This window comes from Anopheles merus, chromosome 3L, assembly GCF_017562075.2.
Source record: "Anopheles merus strain MAF chromosome 3L, AmerM5.1, whole genome shotgun sequence".
Lineage (NCBI taxonomy): Eukaryota > Metazoa > Arthropoda > Insecta > Diptera > Culicidae > Anopheles > Anopheles merus.
Window position 1 is genome coordinate 3,356,079 of NC_054085.1, and position 13,618 is coordinate 3,369,696.

The 13,618-nt window shown below is 46.2% G+C and overlaps 1 protein-coding gene across 1 annotated transcript; it reads right to left on the reverse strand.

The window, feature by feature from the left end:
- Positions 1-7,390: 7,390 nt before the first annotated feature.
- Positions 7,391-11,573, reverse strand: LOC121598764. Its single transcript, XM_041926038.1, has 2 exons — positions 10,910-11,573; positions 7,391-7,965 (listed from the first exon to the last, which is right to left on the reverse strand). Exons 1-2 carry the CDS (start codon positions 10,944-10,946, stop codon positions 7,391-7,393), a joined length of 612 nt encoding a protein of 203 aa, XP_041781972.1. The 5' UTR covers positions 10,947-11,573.
- Positions 11,574-13,618: the final 2,045 nt, after the last annotated feature.

A 13,618-nucleotide genomic window follows, 5' to 3' on the forward strand; every position in this document is an offset into this window, starting at 1 on the left:
ATTGGAATTCCTTAATGGCTGGGACGGTCAAGTTTATGTTCAATGTTCTGCTCAGGCGAATTTAGATAATGGGGCCCTTCACGATTCTAGTCAGTTTTTTGTATGGAGTTTGACAGTTGGAGGCTGAAATCATGTAAACACTCCATACAAAACCACACAAAAAACTACCCGCACAACAAAATCGAGCAGTTTTTGAGCTCGCTTTCTAGCTCGCTTTCCGCCGAAACCGATCGAGAAAGCGAGCAGAAATGTCCGAAGAACCGATCGAAGCTCTTGATCGGTTGAAGCGTTTACGGTATTTCGAGAGAGCGCGCTGTATGTGTTTATCTCTTTTTGACTAAAAAGCTCCGGTACGCGACCGTGTTGGCGCAAAAATGATAATGGCCGAAAAATAGTTCACACCCACGATCTCTTTCTCCCCTCTTTTCCCTTTCACCTCGCTTTATCGTTATTGGTTTTTGCTCTCTAGCTACATTGAGCAAGTGGCTGACAAGTTTTCGATCGCTTTGCGCAGCGGGTAGCCTACAATTTTCAGTCTAGATTATTCTAACCATAAAACTAGAATTAGATTCGAGTACCTGCTCGATAAATGGCAAAACAAGGAGGTATTTACATTTACCCCAATGTGCATCAAAGAGATGACGTGGTGGAATCTAGAATCAAAGTGCATGTAGTCCAGGTGGTCTCATAGCATGTTTTTTAAAACCAAATTTGAATATCACTTTTTAACAGAATGGGTGAAAACTTTTGTTCAAACAAGCTTTCTTGAGACTTGACGAATACTCAAAACACTCTTAAATTTTTTATTCATAAGCAGAAGCGATAAGAATCTGCCTTCTAAATTCATACACCTTGGGATAAGCTCACCTGTCTATTATACACACTTAGATAGCTGGCCAAAAACTGTTAAACAATGCAAACAGCTGACAGGCTGAAATTTCAGCCTACGAACTTACAACGGAAACGGCCCCAATGTTAGAAATGAAGTAGAAGGCATTTTAGGAGACGGGTATTTGACTTCCTTGCCAATGGCACGAGTAAAAATTATTGGAATGAGTGAAAAATATTCTGAGTCCGACTTAGTAGATCTTTTGAAATCTCAAAATGAGTTAATTCCCAGGAAACAGGTGAAAGTAATTGGAATGTTTGAGAGTAAGATCTACAAGTACCAGAAACACAACGCGGTATTGGAAATCGACAATGAGACTGATAAATGTTTGGAAAAAATCGATAAAATCAATATTGGATTTGATCGTTGTAAATTTTCTAGGAGCATACATGCTATGCGTTGTTTTAAATGTGGTCAGTTTAACCATAAGAGCACTGAATGCCAAAATAAGGAAGCTTGCTCAAAGTGCAGTGGCGAGCACCGAACGTCGGATTGCACCTCGTCCATCCTAAAATGTATGAATTGTGTTTTGGCTAACACATCTAGGAACCAGAAACTACAGGTACAACATGCGGCCAATAGCTATGAATGCCCGCTGTTTAAAAAAACAGGTAGAGAGACGAATGCAACTTTCTCAATAGCAGGGAGGGGTGGAATTAGGGCGAAAATTATTAGGAAATTATTATTAAAATTCGGAAATTCCAGCATATTGTATCACTCACCTAGTGCAAGTGATTCAAGGTTCGTAGACATTTTGGAAGAGTGGTTAGAAAGGTTTCTGGATTTTAGCAAAATGAACATTGTCGTCGGTGATTTCAATATTGACTGGGTGGATGTTGAAAAATCTGCGAAGCTGAAAAGCTTAATGGATTCAGTAAATATGATCCAAAAAGTCAACGAATTCACACGAATTGCTAGGCAGAGCAGGACATTGATTGATCAGGTTTACAGTAGTATTGACTCAATCAAAGTCACTACTGATCCGCTATTGAAAATATCGGATCATGAAACACTTGTTTTGACCATAAACGATGGGCGTTGTAAAACGGTTCAACGTAAAGTTAAATGCTGGAATAGGTACTCGAAACTTGCTCTTTGCAACAATGTGTCACAAGGCTTACAGTATGTCGCATGTTAAGCATGTTAAGCATGTTAAGGCCAGATAAAGCACATGTTTCTATTGTTAAATTTGCCGGTTTGATCGAATCAGAAGACTCCATCATCTGTAACAAGTTTAATTCGTTTTTTGTCAGCAGTGTTTTGGATATAAATCAAAACATTGATGATGTTAATGAGCCTTATTATTTGTCGCATAGAGAAACTCCACGAAACCATTTCAGATTTCAAAAAATAACTCTTAGTCAGCTAAAGATTATTTGTTTCATCCTAAGAAAAACCACAGTTATAGTGAACAAGAGTTCAACAACTATTCAGGATTGCTTTCATGTGATAGGAGATGACCTTTTGATGGTGATAAATGAATCGCTAGAGAGTGGAATTTTCCCAAAAACATGGAAGGAATCATTGATAATACCTATTCCTAAGGTGAACGGAGCTGCCAATGCGGAGGATTTTCGTCCTATCAACATGTTGCATGTTCTCGAAAAGGTGCTGGAGACAGTAGTTAAGGATTCAGTTTCAGAGCAATTGGTTCAGTTTCTAAATGGAAGCGACCTGTTGATCCGAGAGCAATCAGGATATCGGCAAGGACACTCTTGTGAGACTGCTCTGAATCTTGTACTGGCGAGGTGGAGGGTGTTGATGGATCGGAGGGAATCGATAGTTGCTGTTTTCTTGGATCTAAAACGGGCATTTGAAACAATATCTAGGCCATTGTTGCTTTCTACCTTAAGGCGTTTTGGTATTGTGGGGAGGGAGCTCAATTGGTTCGAAAGTTATTTAAAAGACAGAACTCAGAGAACTTTATTTGGTAACTCTGTATCAGAGCCTATAGAAAATACCCTTAGTGTTCCACAAGGTGGAGCCGGTCTTATCCCGCTGCGCAAAGCGATCGAAAACTTCTCAGCCACTCGCTCAATGTAGCTAGAGAGCAAAAACCAATAACGATAAAGCGAGGTGAAAGGGAAAAGAGGGGAGAAAGAGATCGTGGGTGTGAACTATTTTTCGGCCATTATCATTTTTGCGCCAACACGGTCGCGTACCGGAGCTTTTTAGTCAAAAAGAGATAAACACATACAGCGCGCTCTCTCGAAATACCGTAAACGCTTCAACCGATCAAGAGCTTCGATCGGTTCTTCGGACATTTCTGCTCGCTTTCTCGATCGGTTTCGGCGGAAAGCGAGCTAGAAAGCGAGCTCAAAAACTGCTCGATTTTGTTGTGCGGGATGGTACAGTCGTCATGGGTTCAAGCCCCAAATAGACCGTGCCGCCATACGTAGGACTGACTATCCTGCTATGGGGGGAAATCAATAAGTCACTGAAAGCCAACCCCACAAGTGGGTTGGCAGGCCTTGACCGGCATCGGTTGTTGAGCCAAACAAGAAGAAGAAGATCAATGACATGAAACAGGTTTTGAAGTCTTGTGAGATCAATCTTTTTGCCGACGATGCTGTTTTGTTTATCTCACATAAAGACATCAAGCAAGCAGAGTCTCTGATTAATATCGATTTAAACGCTCTGGATGGATGGCTGAAGCACAAAAAGCTGGCATTAAACATTAACAAGACTTGTTACATGGTGATGTCTGCGGGTGTATTGGACGAACCTCAAACTATTGTGATAAATTCGGAACGAATCGAAAGAGTTAGACAGGCTAAATTCTTAGGGGTAATCCTAGATGACAGATTAAAGTTCCACGCTCACATTGACTGGGTCATCGCTAATTTAGCTAAGAAGTGTGGAGTAATAGGTATATTGTCGAAGGATCTCGACTTCTTTGGGAAAGTTCACCTCTACAAATCATTGGTATCGCCGCACTTTAACTTTTGCTCGTCCATTCTATTTCTTAGCAACAAGGGGCAAATTAAAAGGCTTCAAAGTTTGCAAAATCGCATCATGAGGTTAGTACTAGGGTGCGGTCGACGTACGCCGACCACTGTTATGCTAGATATCCTTCAATGGATGTCGGTAAAGCAGAGGATTGTATACCAGACCATGATCCTTATTTTTAAAATGTTAAAAGGCCTGTTGCCTGGGTATCTGGGGGAGAGCATAATTCGGGGGTACGACGTCCACCGGCACTGCACACGCAGGGCTAATGAGCCGAGGGTACCCAACTTGCAGTCACAAAGTGCCAGAAACTCTTTGTTCTTCAAAGGGATTCAACGGTACAACAGATTACCCGGAGAAATTAAGAATTGCGAGTAACTTATTTGATTTCAAACGTAAGTGCGTCATTTATGTTAAGCAAACTGTGTAAGGTGAAATATGTGTAGATGTCCTATGTCACTATGTAATGTGTAACTACATTTGTCATCACGATCTTGATGATGATGATAAGATTTTTTCTCTATATATGAAAATTTAAATTAGAAAAAAATATATAATAAAGAAACAACAAAGGTTTGAGACACGCGCGCGTTGAAGTGGACATTCGGGATCTATTTGGGAGAATTTACGGTTTGCACACGGTCTGGGAGTTCACAACAGGATTCACTCATTGATGATTGTAAGTGGCCAATTCCAGATACATTAGGTTTACCTGCTTCGGAAGGTAGTACCCTAGAGCCAACCATTGGCACTAGTGGAACTGGCCATATGCATGTTGCAGTTGTGTTCCGATAAGTAGTGCGCCGGATCCACTAGTTGGTTCTTGGCGAGCTACGTAAGGGATACATTAAATTCTCCTGCTTCGGAAGGTAGTGCCCTGGAGCCAGCCATTGGTGCCAGAGACCCTGGGGTCAGGAACTGGCCATATGCATGTCGCAGTTGTGTCCTGATAAGTGGTGCGCCGGATCCATTTATTGGTTCTTGGCGGACTACGTAAAAGATGCTAGGGAATACCATTGTATTCGATGGATTATGACCCGTTTTTTTCTTGATGAAACTATGTTGGTCATCTTGGGTGTGTGTATGACTCGGACGGTTCCTCTGAGAGTTTTCCGAAGCCACCACTTGCTCGTTTTTTTTTATTTCATAACAACTATTAGAGTAGAATTATCTATAGATACGTCCTTCTAAAACCTGTGTTGGGGTAAGAGGTGGGACTTATCATCATCATCATCAAGGTTGGGAGTGGTATCATCTGCTCCAAATCATAAGGTCATTAAATAATCTTTATTTTTCATACATAAGTTTTTATTGTTTAGGTGTTATTCGCCGAAAAGATTACTTCTCCAATATTTGTGGATTTTGCCAAATAAAATCTCAAAATGTTGGTGTTTAGAAAGCTATAATTTTCAATGTTATACCTGCTCTCGGGGTGCTATAATTATAACTGCTAAAACTAGGGGTGAAAAATCTACCAAGGCTCGCAACCCGCTGCGCAAAATCGAGCAGTTTTTGAGCTCGGTTTTTGAATCGGATTTTTATCAAATTATACTCTAATTTGGATGTCAAACTTCAGCCCTTTTGACACTGGCTGTGTACTTTTTCGAGCTCATGGCTGCGTGCCGAGCGAGATGGCAAAGTATATATCTATCTCTTTCTGGCAATTCGAATGCGTGGGAATGCATTTGTGTAGGTAGATCCAAATTTGCAAATGTATTGAAAAATATATAACGGCCAAAAAATATATTTACACACAGTTGTCTGTATCATACGTATTTGTTTTTTACCGTTGCCCTCATATTTCTCTTCACCCACACCACCGATTCCTTTATTTGGCGCCAACACTGTACACACCATCCTTACATCTCCTCATTCTGTCTGTGTGCCGCCATCGAATCACATGTATTTTCCTCCGCGGAGCGATTTATTAAATTCGTGTTAGTAAGGCGTGTTTTAGTTGTGGTAAGTATTTATTTATCATCATTTTTTGCTTATATGCCGCTGGCCGATTGATTGCTGGTGTTGAACTGCTGTCCGTGAAGTATGTTCCATGCCGGTTCCGATGTAACCAATTGACCGCGGTAATCATGGATGTACATAAACCTTACTTAAATTTTGCGTTGTTGCATTGTTTCAGCAAAATGTTTCCGGTACGAAAGGAGTCTAGTGACAACGATGTCCCTATTCCGACAGGCGTATATCGTCTGTCCGACGCGGGTAAGAAGAAAATTTCTAATATATCATATCCGGGGGCGGTATCCGAAATCACCACCAGCGGCATTGCCACAACCACAACCGTGGCATAACAATCACCACTGTCGCCACAGCGGCTACATGTGGAACGTTAACATGGGCTACCAGCACCATGATAGCAAGCAGTGTCCAACGCGCTACCGCCCTTCGACCAGCTGCCGCCTTTCACCAGGAACATTCAAACGGTCCTCCGAGAAAAATAATGGGACTACGTGGTCCTCACATCAACACCAACCATATAACCGATGTCCGGGGCGCAGTATCGGTTAGCGAGCTGACAACAGTTGTCCCCTCAACTTTCCCGGCCTCTCCAGCCATCTTAACAACTGGGTCGTCGTTTGCACCTGTTCGGCAAGGTGCCACCTGTGCATCAGCGGTGCAGCGTAGTGCAACTACTACGGCGGCGGTGCAGCGTAGTGCAACCGCTATATCGGCGGTGCAACGGAGTGCCACCGTTGCATCGGCAGTGAAGCGTAGTGCTACCTCTACAGCGGCGGTGCAGCGTAGTACTACAGCTACAGCGGCGGTGCAGCGGAGTGCCACCGTTGCATCGGCAGTGAAGCGTAGTGCTACCTCTACAGCGGCGGTGCAGCGTAGTGCTACAGCTACAGCGGCGGTGCAGCGTAGTGCTACAGCTACAGCGGTGGTGCAGCGGAGTGCCACTGTTGCATCGGCAGTGCAGCGGGAATCAGCGGTCGCTTCGCCAGTCCGCTACGATAACCAGCCAGTTCCTGCTGTATCACCTGTCCCATCCACCAGCAAGAACCGGTCGGGGGTAATTCGACGTTCGAAGGCAGCGCAACTCTGAATAAGGAAATCCCCGTCATCCGTAAGACGGTATTGACGACGGAGGTGGTTGTGAACCGGATCAGAGCAGCGGTGTGTGCCGACAAGGAGGGGTGTGCGAGGTCTTTGCCGGACGAGTTTACGCTGCAACCCATCAGATCGAAGGACGAACTAGACAACATGGAGCGGAAGTTGGCTGACAAGGAGTATATGCGGCTGTTGCGAAAAGGTACTCAAAGAAAATTAAGTAGATATTTCTAACGGCGAAAAATCACAAAATTAGTTTATTCTCCGAGTAACTGGCGCGAAAAGAGGCCGGGAGTCCGTCCTCCGGCCCTTTTATCCTCTCACCCTCCCGCCATCGCGATTCAATCGCGATGGAGTTTTCTCCTGTCGAGCAGTGGAACTCTACAACAGTTTCCTCTCTACATTTGTGGTGTTCCCTAAAACCATAACAAACGCTGTTGTCACAACATTCTCCCCATCAGTTTAGCGCCCCTGGGTGCTACACTCCTATGACGTTTGTTTCTGCTCGCTCTGTTCTCCACTGCTGTCATTAATCCCATGCGGTCTCCCTTGTTGTTCTTTGCTAGCCTCATCACTCGACTTAACCTTTTCGCCTACATCTAGAACCGCAATTTTGGTCGCCGGACGCTCTAAAATCCCGTTTACCGTCTGCACTGTCGCTCTTCTTACTTGCCCATCCCTTGCACAAATTACGCTTAAAACTCTCCCCATCGGCCAACTGTTCCTCGGCAAATTTCCGTCCACGATCACTACAACATCGTCTACCTTGATGCGCGGTGCCGGATGAAACCATTTCGATCTGCGGGTAAGTGTAGGAAGATAATCCGCGATCCACCTCTTCCTGAACAAGTCCGCATTCCCTTGTGTGGCGCTCCAAGACGATTTAATCGATGCCGGGGAGTCATCGAAGAACGCCGTAGTTTTTCTTCCGTCTGAGCTGCCTAGCAGTAGGTGGTTTGGGGTTATGGGAAAGTCCAGGTCCTCATCGAGCGGTATGTAGGTCAGCGGCCGGGAGTTTACCATCATCTCAATCTCCGTCATCGTGGTGAGCAGTATTTCATCTGTCGGTAAACGTGGTAAATTAAAATTACATAAAATCTTCTTTACTGATTGTACCAGGCGCTCCCAACATCCACCAAAGTGCGGTGCGGCCGGCGGATTGAAGCTCCACTTCAGCTCGGATGAGCTGAATCTCGACTGCAGTGTAGCTTCATCTACTTCCTTCAGGGCAGCGTTGAGCTCTCGTGCGGCCCCAATGAAGTTAGTGCCCCTGTCACTAACAATTTCTCGCGGTGAGCCTCTTCTAGCGATGAATCGACGGATTGCTAGGATACAAGAAGCAGTAGTTAGCGAATGGGCCAGTTCGATGTGTATCGCACGAGTCGTGAGACAGGTGAACAGCGCTCCCCAGCGCTTTTCCGAGCGTCGTCCCACTACCACAAGTATCGGTCCGAAATAGTCCAGTCCTGTATGTGTGAAAGCCCTTTGAGATACGGCTAATCTCTGGCGAGGAATGTTGCCCATCAGCGGCGGGTTTGGTAAAGCATTCTTCACCTTGCAGTGCTGACAGCCACGTCGAACCCGGTTAAATTCCATCAGCAGCTTTGGTACGTAGTAACGAATACGCAGTTGGTTTATCACCGTTCTGTGGCTTCGATGGCAGTACCGTTCATGGAAGTCCCTGATGATTAGGTCGGTTACGTGATGTCGTCTCGGTAAGATCGCCGGTTTTGCCAATGATGCTTCTACAAAAGAACTTTCAGTTAACCGCCCACACACCCTCAATATCCCCTTTTCGTCTATCATAGGTGATAATTTGTACAACACGCTGTCGCGAGCAATTGGCTTCTTCCACGGATGATTTTGCTGTGCATCACTCTTGAGCCGCTTAATGTCCGATGAAAATCCATCGGCCTGAGTCCAGATGAGCAGCGACTGCTCGGAATCCAACAATTCCTGTTGTGTCAATGGACCATCGATCTTCGCTAACTGTTGAACATGCCTTCGCATGTTCCCGATGAAACGATGAACGTAACCCACCGTCCTTAACAATCTCTTCCATCGCGAGAATCGCGCGAAATCAACTACGGTGGCATCTGCAACTTGATGCATTAAACTGTGGCGAAATTCTTCCAAGGTTTCACCTGGGTCGACAGGGTTAATCGGCCACTTATCTTCTGACTCCCACAGGAACTCAGGACCGCGGAACCACCTGCTGGATGAACACAAGTCAGGATTCCCTTGCCATTTGGTTCCGTCGTCGGCAACGTTGACCTTGGTGGAGAGCCAGCGCCATTCATCTACGTTCGTTGTTTCCACTAATTCGCTCACTCGAAATGCGACGAAGGCACTATATCGTCTATGATCCGAGCGAATCCAGCTCACAACGTTGCGTGAATCCGTCCAAAAAATCCTTTTTGTTATTTTTAGGCGATGCGCTTTCATTATGTGATCTGCGAACCGGGCTCCTATCACTGCCGCTTGGAGTTCTAAACGTGGTATAGATAGTAACTTCAGTGGAGCAACCCTTGTCTTGGAACCTACAATCGCACATTCTACGACGCTGTTTTCCTCGTACCGTAAGTACACCACCACAGCCATTCCATATTGACTCGCGTCACTGAAGACATGCAACTGCACGTTTGTTGTATTGACTGATGTAATACCTCTGTAACATCGTCTGATGACAATTTTTTCTAGTTCGGGCAATAGTCCAACCCACTTCTTCCATTTCTTCCCTGATTCGCCATCGACAGGGCTATCCCAAGTCGTACCGGATCTCCATAAGTCCTGTAGTAGAATCTTGAGGAACATCAGAAAGTGGCCAATGAGCCCCAAAGGATCGTAGATCATCATCAGCGTGCTCAAAACTTCACGCTTTGATGGTAGTCTTTCTAATGTTAACAGCTTCTTATCTATGCGTGGAGTTATTCGGAATGTAAACGTATCATCCGAGGTATTCCACCACATACCCAATACTTTTTCGGTCCCTTTGTCGCGACTCATGTCGATGGACAGTTCGTCATTAGCTCCCCAACGCATCTTTTGTACAACTTCCTTAGAGTTGGATAACCAATTTCGGATTTCGAATCCGCCCTGCGCATGTATAAAGCGTACGTTTTCTGCCAATGTGACAGCCTCTTCGACTGTTTCTACGCTCGCCAACATATCATCCACATAGTGCTCGTGTTTGATGCACTCTACTGCGCGTGGGAATCGCTGGGCAAACCTCTCCGCGTTGAGGTTTTTAACAAATTGAGCGCTAGATGGTGAGCAAGCGGCCCCAAAAGTCATAACTGACACGGCGTAAACGCTAGGACCTCCGTCCGATTTATTACCATCATCCCAAAAGATCAGCTGGCTTCGTTGATCGACAGGCTTCATGCGCACCTGGAAAAACATCTCACGGATGTCGCCAGTCACGGCAGTGCGAAACTCGCGAAATCTGTACAGCACTTGTACCAAACTAGTTAACTGATCTGGTCCAGTTAGCAAAAATGTGTTCAAGCTTGCTCCGTGTACCTGCGCCGCAGCGTCGAACACCATCCTCAGTTTACCGGGCTTGTTCGGATTGTAGACGGGGAAAATTGGCAAATACCAGTCCCTTTCCCTTCTCTCTGCTAGTTCTCGTTCCTGCATCAGCCGAATGTATCCCTTCTCGATGTACTCTCGCATTTTGGCATTTATCGCAGTCTCTAACACTGGATCCTTACTCATCCTTCTTTTCAGGCACGCATGACGACGGAGAGCCATTTCTCGATTACAGGGGAGGCGTACGTTGTCGTACTTCCACAACAATCCTGTTTCGTACCGACCGTGTAATAACCGTGTATCAGAACTGAGCATAGTAATTGCTCTCTCCTCTTCCTTGGAAAGCAGTTTACGGGGAGTATTGATTCCCATAGAATCCAACGAAAAATATTCCTTCAACGCTGTGTTAATGCTTTCCCCCCCATTCTCATTACAGATACATAAGTGGAAGTTATTGTACGTGGTTCTACTTACGGTTGTCGGTGTAGCACATGGACCAAACACAGTCCATCCAAGTCTCGTCTTTGCGGCGATTGGTTCGTCAAAGCTCCCTTCAGCGCACCGTGACGGTTTTCCCAGGTGGATATTGTCCATACCAATCAGGATTCGTGGCTTCACTCCAACATAAGAAGCTATCGGCAGGCCCCTTAGGTGTGAGTATTTCTGGGCCAGTTCCTCGAGCGGTAGCGTTTGTGCTGGAAGTGATAACTCATTCACTGTGTGCACCTTTTGAAGATCGTATGTTGGAGCTCCCCTGTAGACACCTGATACCCGCAGCGACACCATTAACGAATTGGCCTCCTCGCGTGTAGTGTCACCAGTCCATTTCAGGCACAATGGATGTGGAATGCCCTCAATGCCAAGTTCGTCGATCAACCTTCGATCAATAAACGTCGCCGAGGAGCCTTCGTCTAAGAAGGCGTAAGTGTTGACATCCTTCTTCCCGCCGTATATTGTGATAGGTATGTAACGAAAGAGTGAATTCGGTTTAGTGCTAACGTGAGTGTTCAGTGCGTGTTGTGTGCTGCCGCTGCGTTGTGTAGTGTCACATTCAACGTGAAGCAGTTGGTGGTGTTTCGCCTGGCATCCGTCCATGCCGCAAGGAGATCGGACGAAACACGGACCTCGGTGTGTTCCGAGACATACAGGGTTTCCCACGATTTATTGGTCGGTTCCCATCAATTTTTGGTGGGTTCCCATATTTTGTTGATGCGTTCCCACGATTTTTTGGTCGTTTCCCAGAATTTTTTGGTCCAATTGTATTGATATCCAATCGGAAAATACCAATAAATTATGGGAACGAACCAAAAATCTATGGGATACGACCAAAAAATCGTGGGAACGCACCAAAAAATCATGGGAACTGACCAATAAATCGTGGGAAACCCTGTATATGGCACCGACGATGTTCGTTACAGGGTTTCCCACGATTTATTGGTCAGTTTCCATGATTTTTTGGTGCGTTCCCACGATTTTTTGGTCGTATCTCATAGATTTTGGTTCGTTCCTATAATTTATTGGTATTTTCAGATTTGATATCAATACAATCGGACCAAAAAATTCTGGGAAACGGCCAAAAATCGTGGGAACGCACCAAAAAAATATGGGAACCCACCAAAAATTGATGGGAACCGACCAATAAATCGTGGGAAACCCTGTAATATAAACTCGACGTTCCTGGATCGTTAGCTCGTGAAACCTTGCGCAATCTACGAGTGTGCGACATGTATCGTGGCAAAGCGCACATGTAGTGGTACGGTGAACGTTTAGGTGGTGGTGGTTAGTAAGTGGTCGGCGCGCCGGTTGTGATCGCGTCGTTTCGGTGTGTTGCGTGTATTTTTCGAACGGGTTAACCTCGGTACTCGCGGCCACCGCAATTTCGGTAAACCACTTGCCGAATTCTTCTATGGTCTTCCTCGGTAACTTCACCTTATAGCGTGCCCATTCCAGGCGTCTCTCGGCCGGTAATTTTGCAACTAACTCCTTAAGCAACGCAACATTGCAATTATAATCTTCTAGACCGGACGCTTTTATTGTGGCGCACAACTTGCGTACTGCCTTGCCAAAGTTCGCCAAGGTATCAAGCCTTTCGGCTCTGACTGGTGGTAACCTTCTCACCTTATCGACGAGGTTGTCCACTATCAGGTCGGGACGACCATACTCTGTCCGCAAAATGTCTAAAACTTCCTTTAGACCGTCCGGGAGTAGAAGCACGTGATCCACGGACTCTAATGCAGGTCCACGTAGCGCCTGTTGGAGTCGAATCAGATTTTCATCATCCGTAAACCCGCACGCGGCCGTAGTTCGCTCAAAGGCGGTGATGAACAAGGGCCACTGTTCCACCGTCCCTGAAAATACCGGCAGTTCTTTGGGAGTGTTTTCCCGCGCTGCCTTTTGACTTGATGTCAATGGCAGTCCTACGGATGCACCTTGCGATTTTGGAGTTGGCGTTCTTGTCGGTGTCATCGTCGAACTAGTGTAGGGCGCCGCCACTGCGGCCATTGCTCCTGACTTGTGAGCCTGGCTGAGTTGTTTGGCCCGGTGTTCCGTGATGCTAGCTTCCACCGCACGCCTCCATTGCGCGTATTCGCGTTCCATGGCGGCGGCTTGGTCTATCGCCAAGGTCCGGTCGTAGTCCGGAGGGGTACTGTTCGTCGTTGGGGTCGTGGGTTGCTGACCCCGGCTTGCGCTCGCTATCGCGCATTCCTCTCGTGATGACGTTGGTGTTGCTTCAGCGGCTAACTGCGTAGCGCCCGTTGTTGCCGAGTTATGTTTCACTGTGGTCGAAGGTGAATGACCGATGCATTCGCCATCGTGATGAACCATCAAGTTTGTTCCAATATCATTCGTCTTTTGCATCCAGACTTCTGTTTTCCGCACAAAATCGCTTACATGGCTGCCTCGATCTGAAATCTCTTCCTCGAGTTCCAGTTCACATAGTTCCAGTTCGAGCTCCTTCTGAACCTTCTCGAGCTCAAACTGTTTCCTGCGGATCTCAAGCCGCTTCCTCCTCACCTCCAGGTCGCGGGGTAGTCCCGCGGGCTGCGAGGCTGACTCGTCTTTGTTTGCAGCATCTTCCACGACGCTCACGCGCCTCTCCGGGGAGATGCTGGACGTTTCACCTAGCTGCTGCTGCGTCTCCACCACCACACAGCTTGCGTCCTGTACTGCTCTTTCGTTCAT